This window comes from Cavia porcellus, unplaced genomic scaffold (assembly GCF_034190915.1).
Source record: "Cavia porcellus strain 051 isolate PalLab524CR breed Dunkin Hartley unplaced genomic scaffold, mCavPor4.1 scaffold_31, whole genome shotgun sequence".
NCBI lineage: Eukaryota > Metazoa > Chordata > Mammalia > Rodentia > Caviidae > Cavia > Cavia porcellus.
The window spans coordinates 24,847,261-24,865,549 of NW_026947514.1; the positions used below are offsets into that span (position 1 = coordinate 24,847,261).

Below are 18,289 nucleotides of genomic sequence, written 5' to 3' on the forward strand. Positions count from 1 at the left end.
ATGGGTGTACATATATCACTGTGCTATCATGTTTTTAATTCCCTGGGGGAGATATCCAGAAGGGGGAAAGGTGGGTCAAATAGGACCTGTAGTTCTAGTTTTTTGAGGAATCTCCTCACCGATTTCCACAGTGATCACACCAGTGTGCATTTCCACCAACAGTTTTTTCCCACAATCCCTCCAGCATTTGTCATTGGTTGATTTCTTGATAATAGCCATTCTTTCTGGGATGAGGTGGAATCTCAGTATTGTTTTAATTTGCATCTCTTGAATGACCAGTGATGCTGAACATTTTTCACATATTTATTTGCTGTTTGTATTTCTTCATCTGAGAAGTGTATATTGATCTCAGATGCCAATTTTTGTATTGGGTCTTTAAATCTGGGAGGACTGAGTTTTTTTAGTTCTTTATATGGTCTTGATAGTAATCCTGTGAGGAATATCTGGCAAAGCTTTTCTCCCGCATTGTGGGCTGTCTCTTCACTTTGTGGGTGGTTTCTCTTGCTGTGCAAAAGCTTTCCAATAGAGTGAGATCCCACTTGTTGATTCTTTGTGATAGTTCCGATGCAATCTGGGTTTTGTTCATAAAGTCTGCCTACACAAGTGTCTTCAAGGGTTTTACCTACTTTATCTTCTGGCAGATTTAATGTTTCTGTTTAAATATTAAGATCTTTGATCCATTCTGATTTTAGCTTAGTACATGGTAAAAGCCATGACACACCCCTGTGTTTAAATCCTGCCAGAGAGCTTTCAACAAACATGTCTCAATTCTCAAGCCTCTCTATTTCTTCTGGGAGTAAACCAACCACTCAGCTGCATCCCTCAAACACACCTCTACCTGACTGCAAAGGTGCCAGTCACAGCTGCTCTGTGGCTCTCTCTGGCCCCCTGTAAGAGCACTACAAGCCCCTCAACACTTTCACACAGAGCAATCACTCACATTGTTTGAGCACCTAATGCCTGGCCTTGTGCCAAGGGCTTCTCATTTAATTCTCATGCTAATCCTAAATCTAGGCACTGTTATCACCCTCGGCTTACAAGATGAGGACAAAAGAAGTTTACTCATGTGACCAAGGTATCACAAATTGCATGGCAAAAATATGCACTCTCCGCCATCTTTCACGTCCTCCGCCACAGCTCTTTGCAGGGCATCCTGGGTTCCCACTCTTGAAAATCCTCCAGCCACAGCCCACGCTTCTGCCTACAAATCCCCACTGCAAAGTCCCTTGAGCCTGTGCTGTGTGCCCGGTGGACGCCCAGAAAGATAGCAAACGGGATGCTTGCTTTGCTCAGTATACTTTTCCTCACATCCTTTGGTCTGATGTGAGGCTGAAAATTGAGGTTAAAAGTTGTGTTGCCCCCATGGAGCCCCTCAGCTAACCAGGGAAGCAGGAGCCACAGGTTGCTTGCAGTGTGAAAAGTCCTCCACTAACTATGAGTAGGAAGTAGGATGTAGGGTGGGCAAGTTACCTAAACAACTGAGCATCTATCTCTCCATATCTAATTCACCCAGCTGGCCAGTACTGTCATGGTCACCTACCTGCTCTGGGATCCCAGTGTGCCCCAAAGGGCCTGTGATAGGCACTCAGGTCAATACTAGCCATCAACCCGCCCCTCCCCCCAAAAAACCACGAGAGGCAATTTATTGTGAAAAATAAAAGGTTTATTGAAAGCCAGGTCTAAAGGAGATGGAGGGGCCTTTTCTCACCTCAAGTCTCCATCTCATCCTGTTCCAATGTGCAAGGACTCATGTGTATGTGTGCGTGTGTATGTTATAAAGGATTGAAACCAGGTTCTTCACTCTCCCCAGCTCTCTTTTTAAAATTTTTTTAAGATAGAGTTCATTAAATTGCTAAATTGTTTAGACTGGACTTGAATTTGCAGTCCTGCCTCAGCCTCCCAGAGTGCTGGGATTATAGGCAAGCACCGCCACGCTTGCAAGAGTTTTTATCACAAGACAGAGAAGAAATGCAGTGAGAAGTAGTCAAAGAAATTCCCCCATGCTCAGCTGTTTCCTTCTAAACCCCTGAGACCAGCATCTACTAGTCCTCTCCGACAGATATTCTAGTGTTCTGTCTTCATCTGAGCTGAGGAGAGAGGAAAATGTCAGCTTACATTCTTAGCCTATGGATGCTTGGAAGAGCAACTTATCTCTAAAAGAAAAAGCTGGGGATACAGCTCAGCAGCGGCACAGTGCCTGCCTGGCAAGTGTGTGGTCCTGAGTTTGATTCCCAGTACTAAAAAAATAAAAGATCCTAAACTGTTTCTTGTTTTTGTTTTTTTTCTGAGACAGAGTCTTGCTATGCAGTTCAGGCTAGCCTGGAACTCACCACATAGCCCAGGCTGGCCTCAAACTCAAGGCAGTTTTCCTGCCCCAGCCTCCCAAGTGCTGGGGGTTGTAGGTGTGCACCACTATGCCCCAAAGCCTAATTTTAAAGCTCTGTTTTGCCCTTTGGTTACAGGCTGAGCGTCTGACCCAGATCAGGTCTGCCGTCCTCCCTCTCCTACCTGTCTTCCTTCTGACCACCCTCCTTGCCTTCTTGCTTTAAACTCTTTTCTCTAATTCAAGCCACATGCACTAAATAAGCACGTTTTGTCCATCTGGCATGTGCAGGTTGCTAGGCTGCATCCATTTCTTCCTTTTCCCTCCAAAATGAAAATACAGTTTTTTCTTCCTAATTACGAAAGTCATAGAAACTTGTAAAAACTCCAACACATCGATGTTTCCAGTAGAAGATGACAGTTGCCAGCCATACTCTGACAAGATAAGCACTGTTTCAGCTCGGGATGTAGTTCCCCAGACTTGACCAAATGCCTGTACGTGCATGCATGTTTTTCTTTCTCGTAATTTCACCAGTCTGATGTTGAAGTAATAATTCTGCTACAAGATCTTGGGCAAGAGCCTCCCAGATTAATTCCAACAGAATTCTCTAACTTCAGTGAGGAGTAAAAATAGAAGATTTTGGAACTGTTAGTTCCAAAACACACCAATTTGTTATAAAAGTGCTATGTATAAAATGACCTTTATTGAGCCAGGCATGATGGCACACACCTGTAATACCAGCACTCGGGAGGCTGAGGCAGGAGGATCACTGTGAGTTGAGGCCAGCCTGAGCCATATAGTAAAATGCTGCCTAAAAAAAAGGAATGTGTTTGGATTCTGAAGACTAATATGAAAGTAAGATTTTGTCTGTTAAATATACTTTAGTTCCTATTTTTGTGACATACAAATTGTGTTTGTTAATAAACTTTTTAAAGCCCCGCATACCTCCATATAGCCAAGAGTACTGTGTAATTATAAATATCAATGTTATTTAGAAATAAATTAATTTCCAGAGGGGGGAAAATGACCTTGATGAAGCCATAGAAAAGTCTTTTCACACCTTGTTCCTTAAAACAAGTACTTACAGTCCCTACTTACAGTCACCAAACTGTGGAAGCCCATCCTCCATAACAAGGAACACTGAGTCTCCAGGAGAATTTACTATCTTCCCTTTAGGATAAAGCAGAGGATGGCAGGGGCTGGGGGGTTAACAATGGATGATTCACTTTAGCAAATGTTCATCCCACAAGCTAGGGAAATTAACACACGACTCCTGTTCACAAGCTATGGGACTCGGCCTCCTCTCCATAGAGTGTGGCAGTGGGGTCGAGGTAAGGTAGTCTGCAGAGCTGAATTCCAGATACATGCAGGGCAGCACAGTGATTCACACCACCAAACTGCCAGCCGGAGAGCAGTGCATAAAATCCAGGAGAGCAGTTTAATCATTTTCTAATAAGTAATAAAACTTCTACACAGATTGATCAGATATTTGTGTTTGCTCTTCAGCATATTCTTTCCCTGCAGAGTTATAATTATATATGTGCGCTTACACATGAAGTATGATAATGATAGTTACAGTTACTATTTGTTGAGTTTATATTAGGTGCTCAGTACTGTGCTGAGCATTTTATCGTTGTGTAAGTCTCCCTATAATGCTATGTCGTAGCTGTCGTGAGGAAGGCAGGAACTTGTCAGGATGGAAACATCCCCCAAGTGAATTTAATAATTACACTGGAAGCCAGCAGGAGGGACAGAGGGAGGCCTGGGCACAGGTGCCATTTTGAAAGGGAAAGTGGGAAAGAGAAAGAGAAAGTGGCTCTGGCAGGAGTCTGGAAAAAGTCAGGAGCACAGCTCTGAAGGAGCTCGCGGCTGATGAGGCTGTAAATCACAGAATGTGGGAAAGAAAGCCGAGGAAGGGAGAGGAGGCCAGATAATCCTTATCATCTTCTTTGTTTTTGTTTTATGGAGTGTATGTGTATAGCACTGGGAATTGAACACAAGATCTTTTTCAATTTTTTGACACAGGCTCTCAGTAAGTTAGTAAATTACCGAAGCTGGGCTTGAATTCGCAATTCTCATCTATGTCTTCTTTGATTTTTTTCTTTTTTGTAGTTTCTTTATTATTTTACATATACTTTAAGCTTACTGGTACATTTTAGATATGTATAATGATAGCATTCATCACAGGGAATTTGTACCTGTATGTGATATAGCTTGATTCTTTTTTTCCCATTCCTCTATCCTCCTTTCAACCCCTCTTCCCCTCATTTACAAGTTTTGTTTCCATGTTTTCCTCCCATTCTTTCTCTTTCTTTTCCCTTCTTTCCTCCCCCTACTCTTTCCTTCCTTTTTCACAATATCTGTTGTATACTTTGGTCTTTTTTTTTTTTTTTTTTGTCTTTTTCCTTTTTACCGGTACCAGGGATCGAACTCATGACTGCCTGCTTGCAAGGCAGGCGCTTATGCCGCTGAGCTAAATCCCCAGCCCCACTTTGGTCTTTATTTATACTTTCAGTTTCTCACATCAGCAAAACAATGCAGTATTTACACATGTCCGATTTATTTCACTTAAGAGCACAGTCTCAAAGTGTATCCATTTACGTAGAGACGTCTCACATTTAGCCTTCTTTATGGCAGAGCAGTGCTCTACCATACAAAACCCCACATCTTTATACGTTCATCGGCTGATAGGTATTTGGGTTGTTCCCAAGATTTAGCTATTATAGACTATAACACTCTGTCTTGACTCCTTGAAATGTAGACCAAGTTTTGAAATTGAGACATGTATCTTTCTTGTTCTTTGTGAAGACTGCTGTGCCTGTTCTGAGTTGTTTGGGCCAATAAAATACATGAAATGTGTTACATCAGAGCCAGAGTTCTACCATCTAGCAGGTGGTTTGCCAGGGTTCTATCTTCTCTCTACCGCTGTGAGAGAAGACAGCCAGGCTTAAGGGAAGGTGACAGCCGCCCCAGATGGACTGGGAGCACGGGTGGGAAACAATCCTTGTTATTCCACACCACTGAGACATTGGGGTCAGCTGTTCTGGCCACATAACATAACCCACCTTGATCAAGACATCTGCACACAAAGCAAAAATCATGTTGACACAATACACTGTAGTAACCATAATTTCAACTTTTTCCTCTTCATCAAAATGATTTAATTTTTCCTATTGATTGACAAGTGGATATTATAAACTTCAACACATAAAATAATTACATACTAATAACATTTTATTTCTAAAGCAATTATTTCTATATAATATATACCTATGTATACATATGTATAGTCTGTGAAGTTTAATTGGGAAAAAAATTTCTGCTTGTAAAATTAACAAAACACTTGTTTTATGGGGCAGATCACTTGACCAGGACAAAACTGAGATTCAAAAGCCAGGCATGGAGCATGCCTGTAATCCCATCACTCAGGAGACTAAGGCAGGAGGATCGCTATGAGTTCAAGACCAGCCTGGGCTACATAATGAGACTCTGTCTCCCAAAAAAAGCTGAAATGGGAATCATCAATGTTCTATTTTTTAGTAGTGTTTTTATTACTTTTGCATCTCCTCTTAAAAGCACTCCCTGCTGACCAATCCCTCCCCAATGCACATATTCTTTCCTGAGGCCGAGACAAGTTCAAGGCGTCCCTTGTCCCTTGTCCCTCGGACTGCTGTGTCACGATCTTCTCAGACACCCTTCTGTCCTTCAGGATATTGTGTGTGTGCCTGCTAAACTCCATTACAAGTAAGACATCTGAAACTTCCTGCGATAATTAACTCACATACACAGCCAAGAAACGTATGCCAGCCCCAAAACCCTGCTAAGTAAATTCTCTGCCTTCCCCAGCCCTCAGAAGCCAAGGCACCAGGGGTTTCTGGAGGGCAGGCTTCCTGCGCAGCCGCACAGCCCGAGGCTCAGCAGACGCTAACCCTTTTAATGTTATTTTTATTACCTTTAAAGGAGGACAGGTTTATTTTGGTGTCAGTCCTTGCATGGTTCGCCACATAATGGAAAGACTTGAGTAGAGGAGAGCAGCTCACATCACAGCAGCCAGAACCTGCACTGGATTTAGTGCTGTGCTATTGCCATCTTGAAATTCTTAGGTTTGTTTTGTTTTGTTTTGAGACAGGGTCTCGCTATGTAATTCAGGCTGGCCTTGAACTACTGTGTATCCCAGACTGGCCTCAGACTCCAGAATGCTGGGGTTACAAGTGTGTGCCAGCACACCGAGCTCTCTTTACTCATTTTTAAACAAGGAGTCCAGTGAGTTCAAGGTCATCCTGGACTGCATAGTAAGACTTTATCTCAAAAAAACATATTTTAAAAATGCTTTCATCACATGTGTGTTAACTCATTACAAATTCTTTGTAGGCAATTTACCATAGCTGTTGAGTAATAACAACCTAAATCCAGCATGTCACACATAGAATTAAAGAACTTCTATGAAGCTATGTGGGCTTATCCAATTCCCCATTTTTTTTTCCTTCTGTTTATCAGAAGGTGCAGATAACACCACCTACACTCTTGTAAGGGATGTCTCCTACAAGTTGTATTTCCCAAGATTTTTCATGCCACCTCTAGCATGAAAAGTCATTTCCTGCTCTGTCTAGCCAAAGGAAGGCAGATAAGCCAGGTGTGGCGGCACATACCTGTGATCCCAGCATTCTGGGAGGCTGAGGTGGGAGGATCTCAAGCTCGAACTTAGTGACTTACTGAGGCCATGTCTCACAATTTAAAAATAAAATGGCCCTGGGGATACAGCTCAGTGTAAAGGACCTGGGCTCAATCCCTAGTATTGAAAACAATCCAAAAAAAAGAAAGCAAGAGAAAGGGAAAGGTCACAGTATTTCCCTTTTCTCACTCTGCCTTAGCAGTTTCAGCAGCTGCTGCACCTCTCCTGACTCTCCCACTCCTGCTGGATAGGCCCTCCACAGATCTAACTTTCACCACTGACCCATCCCGGGTGCAAGTATCACCACCTCCTCCACTCTTCATCTTTTGTTGAGGACTGAATGAATGTGAGGCCCCAGACTCACAGGTTGAAGACCCAGTTTCCAAAGTGACTATTTAGATACAGGGCCTTCTTGGAAGTAATTAAGGTTACATGAGACATGAGGTTGGGGTCATGATCTGATGGAATTAGTGTGTTTATAAGAAGAGACACCAGAGATCTCACTTGCTGTCTCTCAGCACATGCACAGAGAGGTCACATGACCACACTGTCACATGAGCAAGATGGTGGCTGCCTTTAAGCCAAGAGGAAAGGTATCAGGGACAGGCCCAAGACCAATCTCCTGCTCAGAATTAAGACAACAGACAAAACATATGTTTTAGTTACGAGGAGCACCAGGTTAAAGTCCAACAATGGGCTAAAACCATGAGACGTGGTATCTTTGGCTTTTATTAGGTGTACAGCTTGATTAGGAGAGTGCTGGTGGTCTGTAGGACATGATGGGGGTAAAGTGCTGATGGGTCAAGGTTCAAGAACTGAGGAACAATGCACTTCTGAAAAATCACACAGGAACAGATCATTTAACTGGTACCCTGCTAACTGCAATTGCTGAGTTAGACAGAATTTTGCGTGAGTTAAAGTCCTCAGCTGCCATGTTATCTTGCCCAGAACTTCATAGCCTAAGCCAGCTGGGGGCTTAGGGCCAGTGTGCTGCACAGGATCACATAGTAAAATTAGGCAGGGCTGTGCTGTACCTCAGGGGCAAAGTGCTTGCCAAGCTGTTCACAGGCTGTTTGTGAGCCTTGACTCTGGCCCTAAGCCAGCTGGGGACCTCACCACAAGTCATGTAGGGGCAAGTGCTTGCCGAGCAAGCTTGAGGCCTTGGGTTCAATTCCCAGCACTACAAAAATAGAATAGAATAGAACAGAACAACACAACAGAACAGAACAGCACATCCTTGGTTTCCTCATCTGAACAATGGTTACGCTAAAGTCCATCCCACTGAGGAAATAGCACCTGAAATCTTAGCATAGTATCTGGCCAAAGTAAGTACTCATGAGAGTTAGCTAACATAATAGGACAAGAACTGGACAGTATCAACTGTAATTATCAGTGCTTATGGTGTTGTTCATTGGTCTCTGACAGCACTATATTCCTGTCATGTGAGGTTCCAGAAACTAATTTATAACCCTCACAATGCCCAGAACAGAGATTAGAACATGGGAGAGTCCAGAAAGCTCAGTATTTTGTAATTGCCACAGAATACCTCACATTAGACCTCATGTACGTGTGTGTGGTATGTGTGTGAACATGCATGCATATATGTGGCCTAAAGCTCGCTCTGCTGTTGTCCTTGGTTTCCAGGCCTTTTAAAAAGGCTCCCAATGGTACAGAATCTGGCCCAGCAGGCCCTTGAATGGCCTATTCTGACCCCAGGCTTTAAGGCTCTCCAGGAAGGACAAACCCACAGAAACTACTGAGAGCTCTGTATCAGAAATCAGTGAGCTTTTTCTGTGAAGGACCAGACAGTAAATATTTCAGGCCTTGTAAGCCACATAGTTTCTGTTAACCCCTCAGCCTCACCTCTGTAGTGTAAGAGTAGCTACAAATGAATAGGTATAGCTGGGTACCAATAAAACTTTATGAACATTATTCGAGTTCATATAATTATCACTTAATAATATATTTTTATTATTCTTTTTAACTATTTTATAGCTATAAAGACCATCCTTAGCTCACAGGCTATACGACAGGCGTCAGGTAAGACTTTGGGCCACAAGTTTTCTGTTGGCTTTTGCTCAAGTTCTGTGTTTGTTTCTGTTGCCCTCTTTCTTTCCTTCTCTGCTGTGTGACATTGATCACTTAGCTTCTCTGGGCCTCAGTTCTTTCCTGGAGTAGCAGGGGACCGGCTTTTCAAAAAACTCCACGGGGATGGGGTAAGAAGGAGGGACAGGAGAACAACTATTTATTTTGCTATCGTTTTTGGTCTATTTTATTTATTTGGCTTCCAGATAAAATCCCTTTAGGCCAAAAGTTTCCCTCCGACAAACAAGTGTGGGTAACTGGTCGCTGGTCCGGAGGTTCAAACATTTTTTTCCCAGCGCCACCTTCCTCCTTAGCAGCACAAAGGAGCGCATCGGTGACGCTGGCGAACCCCGCCGCCCCCTCCGGGCGCCCAGTGTCTCCGGCGCCCGGAAAAGCGCAGGCCGAGCACCGCGCAGCCCAGCGCGCGGGAGGCCAGAGCGGGTCCGGGGTGCGCCCGCGGAGGGCGGCGCGAGGCCGGCAGGGGGCCCACGGCGGGGAGGAAGCGGGGGACAGCCGAACACACCAGCCTTGGCGTTCCCGGAAGCCGCGAGCGCGACCGCTCCCGCGCGCTCTGCAAACGCGAGCCCCGAGCCGGCGTGGCGACCCTCGCGGCGCGGCCCTGGCCAGCCCCCGCCCCCGCCCCAGCTCGGAAGCTGACCTCAGTCCGCTCCAGTGAACTTTCTGGAAGGTCATGGCCAGCGACGGCCTGGAAAGGCGCACGGCAGGCGCTGTCCTCGGGAACCTGGCCCGAAATAACCAGGCGACCTGATTCTCACTCTCGGCGGCGGCGGAGAGCAGGCTAGATGTCTGCCCGCGGCGGTTTCTCTTCCTGGGCCTTCTTCCCTTCCTCCTCACTCCAGCCCTCTCCTCTCCCTTGCTTCTCACTCCGGAAAATTGAAGGGATTAAACATCGGTTTATCACCAGGAATTTTCCCAGCCACCTGAGCTGGTGCTGGCTTCTCTGGGCTTTGCACGGGCTGCAGGATTCGGCTCCTATTCCTCAGGCTGCCCCTTTTCCCGCTTTCTCCTAGGGTACCTGGGACCTAATCCCCACCTCCTTCCCTTCCTGCCCAAGCGATGGGGTAGGGACCTTTCTTTCTCTCTCTTCCACAGGTCGGTTAGAGCGGGTTTGAGCCTGTGGCTGTGGCCCTGTTAACTTGCCCAGCGTGTAGGTGACTCACAACTAGGTCAAGTCTCCTCTCTCACCCGGACTTTGGAATCAGCTTGGTGCCAGTCGCACCCTGCATTGGTCTCTTGCATGGAGGATGTCCTGTGAGGGCTTCTCTGTGTCAGTGCTAAATCCGTAAAAACCAGTCTGTAGAGAAAGAGTGACTCCTCAGAGAATTTTCTGGAAGAGATAGTGACTGCCTAGGACTGGATTAATATCCAGCTCTAACTTCCTGTCCCGCAGAAATAGCTGCCCCTGAGTCCCTTGAGACTCACAATGAATGTGTTGTAACTTTGATGAATTAGGATGTACTTGGTGGTAAGTAAGAGATAGCTTAAATGACCGTGACTTCAGACCATTAGAAGCGCTATTTCGTTAAGAACTCTGGGAGCAGGAAGAGCTGCAGTTTATTAGGCTCAGCCCTGTCACCAAACACCAGGCTCTTTCCATCACTTGGTCACTCAACATGCACTTTTCATTCTTGTGCTTATTGCTTCATGGTCTCAAAGTAGGTCCCATGGCTCCAGACATTATGCCTTCATACCACTGCCTCAAGCAAGGAGGAAAGGAGCAGTGAAAGAGGCTCAGTTTTCGTTAATAAAAATTAATCCCTCACAGAAGACTTTCTCTTGTATCTAGCATTGTGTCGTTTATCTGCACGAGGCAAGGGAGGTGGGGCAAGTGAATGTCTAACAAAGGGGAGGAGGATTTCCGTGTTTGCTTTAGGTCAGTTATGACTCACAGGTCTGGCAGGACTCTGCTTCTCTGAGATCAAAATCTGCTAGAAACAAGGGGAAGAGGAGGGGAGCTGGCACCAAGTTCAAAACAGTATCTGTGCATCTTCCCAAACTTCCTGTTTCCCCAGCTAATTTCATTGTTCCCTTGGGACAAGAAGAATGTGGGCTAAGACACTGTTAAGGGGAAATTCCTTAGCCAGGCGCAATGGCACCCCCTTGAAGTCCCATTTAGAAAGCTGAAGCAGGAGGATCCATTGAGCCCAGGAGTTCGGGGCCAGCTTGAACAACACAGCAAGACCCGGTAGCATAAAACAGACAGGGATGCCTCTTTTCCTATTTCTCAGGTTTGCCTAATCATTCTTGGCCTCTTGCCCCACCCTTACGTATCCCCAAGCGATGGTGTGTGTTTCCTTGCGGGTGTGGAACATGTTTCTCCACTGAGTAAGGTGGATCTGGACCTTACCTTTGTTTCTCTCCATCAGCACCCAGGGAACAGCAGAGTGTGTGCATTGCAGACTCCGGCTTCTGAATGTGGAGTGCAGAAACTGGCTTTTGCACTCAAGCCACATTCTCCCATTTAAACAGTGATAGCCCTGCATGATGATGCACACCTGTAATCCCAGAATTCTAGAGGCTGAGGCAGGAGGATCCCTGTGAGTTCAAGGCCAGCCTGGGCTACATAAATGAATTCAAATCTAGCCAGAACTACATAGGAGACCCTGTCTTTGAAAAAGAAATGATAAAGACTGCATTCCCTCAGGTGGTATCTTTGTCAGCTACACAATTTGTGAGACCCAGTGCAAAATAAAATTCCTAAGAATTTCAAGATGGTAGATGACTAGAGCAAATGCAGGGCTATGTGCAGCTCACAAAGGCACCCTGGGTTGGCTGAGTGCTTCCATTCTGCCTCAAGAGCTGTCCCACTCGCCTTTGTTCTTGTGTGGTTCAGAACTTTGGGGTGAAGGGACTGTTATTTACTGGGCTTTTGAACCCCAGCAGACCCAGTGTGAGTTTTCAGCACATACGCTTTTGCTTCCCTGGGGACTTCCCTGCGCCCTTATGCACCTGCTCACATGGGAACCTCACTCGTGTTCACTCTCTGTCTCAAAATCTTCAGACCCCAGCATCAAACCATAAAAATGAATATGCAGGAGATGAGCTTAAAAATACACACACGTGGATTCCGATTCCCCCTCCGCTACTCACTAGGGTCCATTGGGTAAGTTAGTGATGCCCTAGGAGACCAGCAAAGTGGCACACAAAGTGAATAAACAGCTCTCGAAGGGATATCATAGTCACATCGTCTTCCTTTCCCCCATCTCTTCATCTCTTCTTTTCTTTCTTTTGTTCACTTGGTATCAAGGGTTCTATGAGTGGAGCAGCAGGGAGAGAATGAAATTACACATTTCAAAAATATAATCCTGGACTGGGGCACAGCACTGCCTGGCAAGCACAAGGTCCTGAGTTAGATGCCCGGTATAAAACAAAAACAAAAAAGCATAGTCCCTTCTCCATCATGAAAGGGACAGTATGCATTTTTTAAAACTTTTTTTGTTGGTTACCAGGGATCAGACTCACAACTTTGTGCTTGTCAGGCAGGCACTTATGCCACTAAGCTAAATCCCCATCCCTTTTTTAAACTTTTTTTTGAGACAAGGTCTGGCTTTGTTCAAGTTGGCTCCAAACTCTGTATGTAGCCTAGGTTGTTCTAGAATTTGAGGCAATCCTCCTGCCTAAGCCTCCTGACTGCTGGCTATTATTATTATTTATTATTATTTTGTCTTTTTCATTTTTATCAGTACCGGGGATCGAACTCACGACTGCCTGCTTGCAAGGCAGGTGCTTATGCCGCTGAGCTAAATCTCCAGCCCCCTATTATTTTTAAATAAAGTATCTTAAATTTTGTTTTCTAATAGCTTTATTTAGATGTAATTTATAGCTGGGGTGTGATGGTGCACAGTTGTAACCCTAGCACTTCGGAGACTGAGGCAGGAGGATTGATACAAATTTGAGGTCAGCCTTGGCTACATAGTGAGATGTTGTCTCAAAAAAAAAAAAAAAAGCAATTTATGGGCATAAAGCTCAGCACATTGTATACAAAGCAGTGGTTTCTGTTTTTGTTTTTGTCTTTTTGACAAAAGGTGTCACTATGCACTATGCAGCTCAGCTAAAGTAGAGGTTTTTAGTTGCTCAGCCATTTTTAATTTTAAAACATTTCATCATCTCATGTCTCTCTATTCTTATTCAGTACCCCCTGTACCCCACTGCCCCTTAACCCCAACCCAAGGCAATTACTCCCCAACTTCCATCTTGGGTTTCCCTATTCTAGACCAATAATTAGTATCTTTTTGTCTCTGTGTCTCTGTCTTTTTTTTTTTTTTTTTTTTTTTTTTTTGTGCCATACTGGGGATTGAACTCACGACCTTGCACTTGCCAGGCAGGCGTTTATGCCACTGAGCTAAACCCCCAGCCCTTAGTATTTTTCTTGAGAAAGGGTTTCCCTTGGTAGCTTAGGCTGGCACTGACCTTGAACTCTTGATCCTATGTTGGCCTCCAAGTCCTAGCATAGCCATGTGTGCCAGGACAGCTGGCTGAAGGTGTCTTCTTAGAGTTTCTTTGGGAGGGATACCAGGAACTGAATTCAGGACCTCACACTTGCCACTGCACCACTGAGCTAAATCCCTGGCCCCTCAGCCTCTCAAGTGCTGGTCACAGGCCTGTGCCCTCACACCCAGCTGAAGGTCTGAAATTTTCTGAGGCTAATGTTTAAGACTTGTCATGTGTCCTGACACTGCCCTAGCTTCAAGAAATTTCCAATAAATTTATCTTTCATAAGTTTTCTTATATTGGCTTATCTGTAACCAAAACAACATTAATTAATATAGTCTCCATGAAGACTCCTTAGCAATAGGCTAAAATTTCATTCATTCACTCCTTTATTCATCCATCAAACATTTATTGAGTACCTGCTATGTGCCAGTTATGTCCTAAGTGCTGGGAACTTGAAATTACACAGTTGAAGATGGATTAGGCAATCCCCTGAACCCTAAGAGCTTGCTATCTAATTAAAGTCATAAATGCATTCAATCTTTCATTAATTTAATACATAATTTTTAATTTAATAATTGCCACCACCCATTGAATATGTAACAAGCCTGGTTAGTAAATGCTTTTCTTGTCCTGTTTTACAGATGAAGGTATTGAGTCACAGAGAAGTTAGACAGCTTTGCCCAAGTGACAAGGTTTGGAAGTGTTGAAACTGAACCTTCAATCTTGACAGTAGAGCTCTTGCTATAAGCACTTCCCTCTCAAAGAATTGCAAAGCAACGTGACACATACACGAATATATTACAAAGTTCACAGAGAAGAAAGTGACTAATTGTGTAGGGAGGCTGAAGCTCAAGAAAGGCTTGTAGTTGAAGTGATGTGTGATCTTTTTTTTTTAAATTGGGTTTTATTGGCACATTTTGCATATATATAACGATCACATTCATCATAAAGAATTTGTACCTGAACATGATATGGCATGATTCTTTTTTTCCCTATTCCTTCATCCATTCAAGGTGTGAATAGTCTTGGAGAAAGAAGAGGGTTGTATTCCTGGTATGTAACATAGAACTTTGCATATGAACTCTGTAAAATGATGAAGTAGCGTACACATCTGGGAGAAGTTGTCTCCTGTTTATGTGTATCTGTGGTGTTTCCTGATGCCTACTGAGGCATGCTTTTTGCAATTTAGCACTGTACACAGTAAACTGCTCATTTGTGTATCCTATTGATGTTCACCACAGCCTTATGAGGGAAGTATTTCAGGTATTAATTTCATAAGAAGAGTGAGGAAACCTGGGCTGAGTTTGCATGAATCATTCAGGATCAAAGCCAAGTAAGTGGCAGAACAAGATAAAGAGCTCATATCCTGACTGCAGAAGAAAGGATCTGGCTAACACGATTCCTCTAATCTAGCCAGGCATCTTTACTCTTGCTAGGTTCCAGTTCAGGCTTTGCTCTCTCACCTTCTGTACCTATTCTGCAGGTTCCCTTCCTCCACAACGCCCTTCACTGCCCTTTCAGTTTCAGCTAAATCTTACTCCTCCAAGATCTAGCTCATTCCACATCTTCCTTCCCATTCACTCAGCTGCCTAAACTTTTACTAAATCCTGTAGCTCTGCTTTCAACCAGATTCCTGCCTGAAATTTCCCATATGGAAATCTGAATTGAAACTATCACCTAGTCTCCCTATTAAAACTCCTGTTGCCTAATCTCTCCAGCTTTGCAATGGCCTTGTATTGATTACTTTTATATGTGTACATCTTGTCTCTCCATGTAAGCTCCATGGAATATAAGCTCCTATTTTAGCCTCATCCATAGGTTTGTGTTTATCTAGTGATCATAGTGTTTGTTGACTCGAAGATATATGAGCAGAGTGTGCTGGCACACCCCTGTTATCCCATCACTCTATTTTCATAGTTGTTTAAACCAATACAATCATTGCAATGAATCTATAAAGCAGATTGAAGCAAGAGGATCAGAAGCTCCAGGCCAATCTGGGCAAATTAACCATTTAGCAAGACGTTTTCTTAAAACAGAAAATAAAAAGGGCGGGGACGTAGCTCAGTGCAGTGGATCTAGGTTCAATGTCCAGTGCTGTCCCCTCCTCCCTAAAGGGATCTGAGTCTTTCCAAACTGCTGCTAGATTGCTTAGTTCCTGAATCAGGCATTACTGATACCGAGTCAACAGGTTTCTAAAGTTCCAGGGAAGTAGGAGAAAATGCAGTGATGCTCATTGGCACATTCAGCAATTAATAATGACCAGTATTTAATGAATGCTTACTAATTGCTAGGTAGGTCCTGTACAAAGTACATTAGAGCCTCATGACAACTATTATTATTCCCATGGAACACAGGAAGAGACCTAGAGGCCACTCAGCTAGTAAGGGTACAGCTAGGATTCAAATGTAGACTGACTCGAGTCCACACTCATAACTATGATACTAAATTCTTTATGGGTAACGGAAAATCTCTTGCTGTAATGTAGGTCAATTTTCTTTATAACTTACTCTGGGAAGACAGTGCTAAATGGCTGCGAAAATAATACTTATTATGTTCCTAATCTGGGTCAAATATTTTCATAGTTGCTTAAACCAATATAATTATTGCAATGAATCTATGAAGCAGAAATATTGATTTTATTTAACAAAATTTGGGTGCCAAAGTGGGTTAAACCTTGATTTTTAGCTTCTAATTATTGGCAGAATTGGAACTAGACCAAGTTTCTTGACTTTCAAGGAAAGACTTTTAAGGATATTGTATGGAAAACCATGGCAGGGACAAAAGTGAATGGCGTGTGTGAGAGGCGTGAGCAAGTCCCTGGGTTCAACTCTCAGAGCAGTAATAGCAGCAGCAGAAAAAAAAAGTGTTTATGTGTGGTGTATATTGAAGAATGGTAATACCCCCAAAAAAACCTATTCCAGTAACACTCACAGAGGATTTTGCTAATGAAATAAAGGAGCTGCCTGTGTTGGGCTTGGATTCAATTCAGGAGCTTACAGGTAGCCAAGGTTAGTGGAGGTCATCATCTGCCCTGGACAACCAGGTTGGAGGACCACAGAACCTACTCTGGAGACTTAGGCTCGGCCCCTTTCTTTCTTCACTTTCTAATTGGCTACTTCCCCCTCCGTCCCCTCCTCAGTCTGCAGCTAAGCCCAACCCACGATCTGGCTCAGGTGTCCAATCAGGTGCCAGACCCACAAGTCGTGCCAGAGAAGCCCCTTCTATATCCGCGAACTGCTTTATTATGGTCTTTGATTGGTCACACAGCAGCCATCTCCCGCCTTCCACTCACTCGGATTGGCCATCTGCTTTCAGGCCCGCCCCTCCCGGCCAGGCCCCGCCCGGGGTCTCCCTCAGCCTCCGGACTTTGGGCGAGCCGCGTCCTCTGAGGGTGGGCCCCGCCCCCTTGTGACTGCCAGTCCAGGAATCGGCGGCGCTGAAACCATTTCCGGTTTCGGGGAGGTGGGTGCGGTGTGGTGCGGAGCGGGGTTGGAGTGCTGCTGCCGCTGCTCCTTACAGACGCTTCCTTCCCCGTAGTGCTGCTGAGACGATGCGGCCGGGGCCCGCAGGCTGCTGCTGCCGACGCCCGGTGCGGGCAAACGGCTGCGTGGCGAATGGGGAATTGCGGAACGGGTACGTGAGGAGCGGCGCCGATGTCGCCGCCGCCGCCGCCGGCCAGGTACGACGACAACGGGACTGAGCGGCCGCGCCGGGCTGGGGAGGTGGGCCGGATCCCTGCGAACTGGGGCCGGGCCCGGCTGGGCGGAGCCGCGGTGACAGGGTGCTGGCAGCGGGGTCTGGGCACCGAGCGCCCCCGGCCGGAGTGTGCTGGGCGGCGTGGGGCTTCCGACTTGCTGCGCGCCTCTAGGCCGTCTGGCCTCGACCCGGAGACTTGGGCTCCACTGCGAGCCCGGGGTTCAGTCTTCCGCTGCCTACTCCCGCCAGAAGTGCGGGCCGCGCCCCGGGGAAGCAATCACTGACCCCTCGCGCCCCAGCAGGCGCCACCCGAGGTTTTCCCTCACGCGGGCCTCTCCTCAAACCCTCGAAGTCGCAGCTTCCTCTTAAATTACAGCGGTTCAAGGACACCACCCTTGGGGTCCTCGAGAGACTGAGAAAGTTAAGAGACGGTGCCAGGTGGAAACACACCCAGTCCCTTCCTGGACTCCCTCCCCACGCAGGACGCTGTGCCCTGGACCTGGCAGCGAACCCGGCCTTGCACTTGGAAGGAAAGCATTATCTCCTCGTTTGCTCGTGTGAGACCCTCCTTGCACTCCCCAGGTGGAAGTAGGGGGTCCTTTTGAGCAGCAAGGCTGTCACATAGGGGTTGGTTTTAACTTGTGTTGAGTCTCTGTACCGGTTAACCAAGAGTGAATCATCAGTTAAGTTTAGGCAATTCTAAAATATTTCAGTTCTGATCGAACATATACTATCACCCTCCAAATTACTAGTATGTTTTAAATGATAAACTACTTAAAAGATGTGAGATCAAAGTGGCTGGAAAAAGGCCGGATGTGGTGGCACATGCCTGTAATCCCATCATTCAGCCTCAAGGCTGAACCAGGAGGATCCTTGTGAGTTTGAGGCCAGCCTGAACTGCATAGTGAAACCTTGTCTCAAAAGAGACAAAAAAAAGAAAAAGAAAAAAAAAAAAAAGAAAGAAAGGAAAAAAACACCACCAGAGTTGCTGGAAGAGGATGTGTTGTGTTGACTTTAATTCTAAATCTTGTTCAGTTACTAAGGAAAACCTTTGTTTT

The 18,289-nt window shown here is 45.3% G+C and overlaps 1 protein-coding gene across 1 annotated transcript in view; it reads left to right on the top strand.

The window, feature by feature from the left end:
* The first annotated feature begins 16,864 nt into the window (after positions 1 to 16,864).
* Sptlc2 (serine palmitoyltransferase long chain base subunit 2) overlaps positions 16,865 to 18,289 on the top strand; it is a 97,896-nt gene continuing 96,471 nt past the window's right edge. The window contains exons 1-2 of the mRNA XM_063241063.1: positions 16,865 to 16,997; positions 17,073 to 17,214. Coding sequence (XP_063097133.1) covers positions 17,086 to 17,214 — 129 coding nt within the window. The 5' untranslated portion in view covers positions 16,865 to 16,997; positions 17,073 to 17,085. The remainder of the gene's footprint in view (positions 16,998 to 17,072; positions 17,215 to 18,289) is intronic.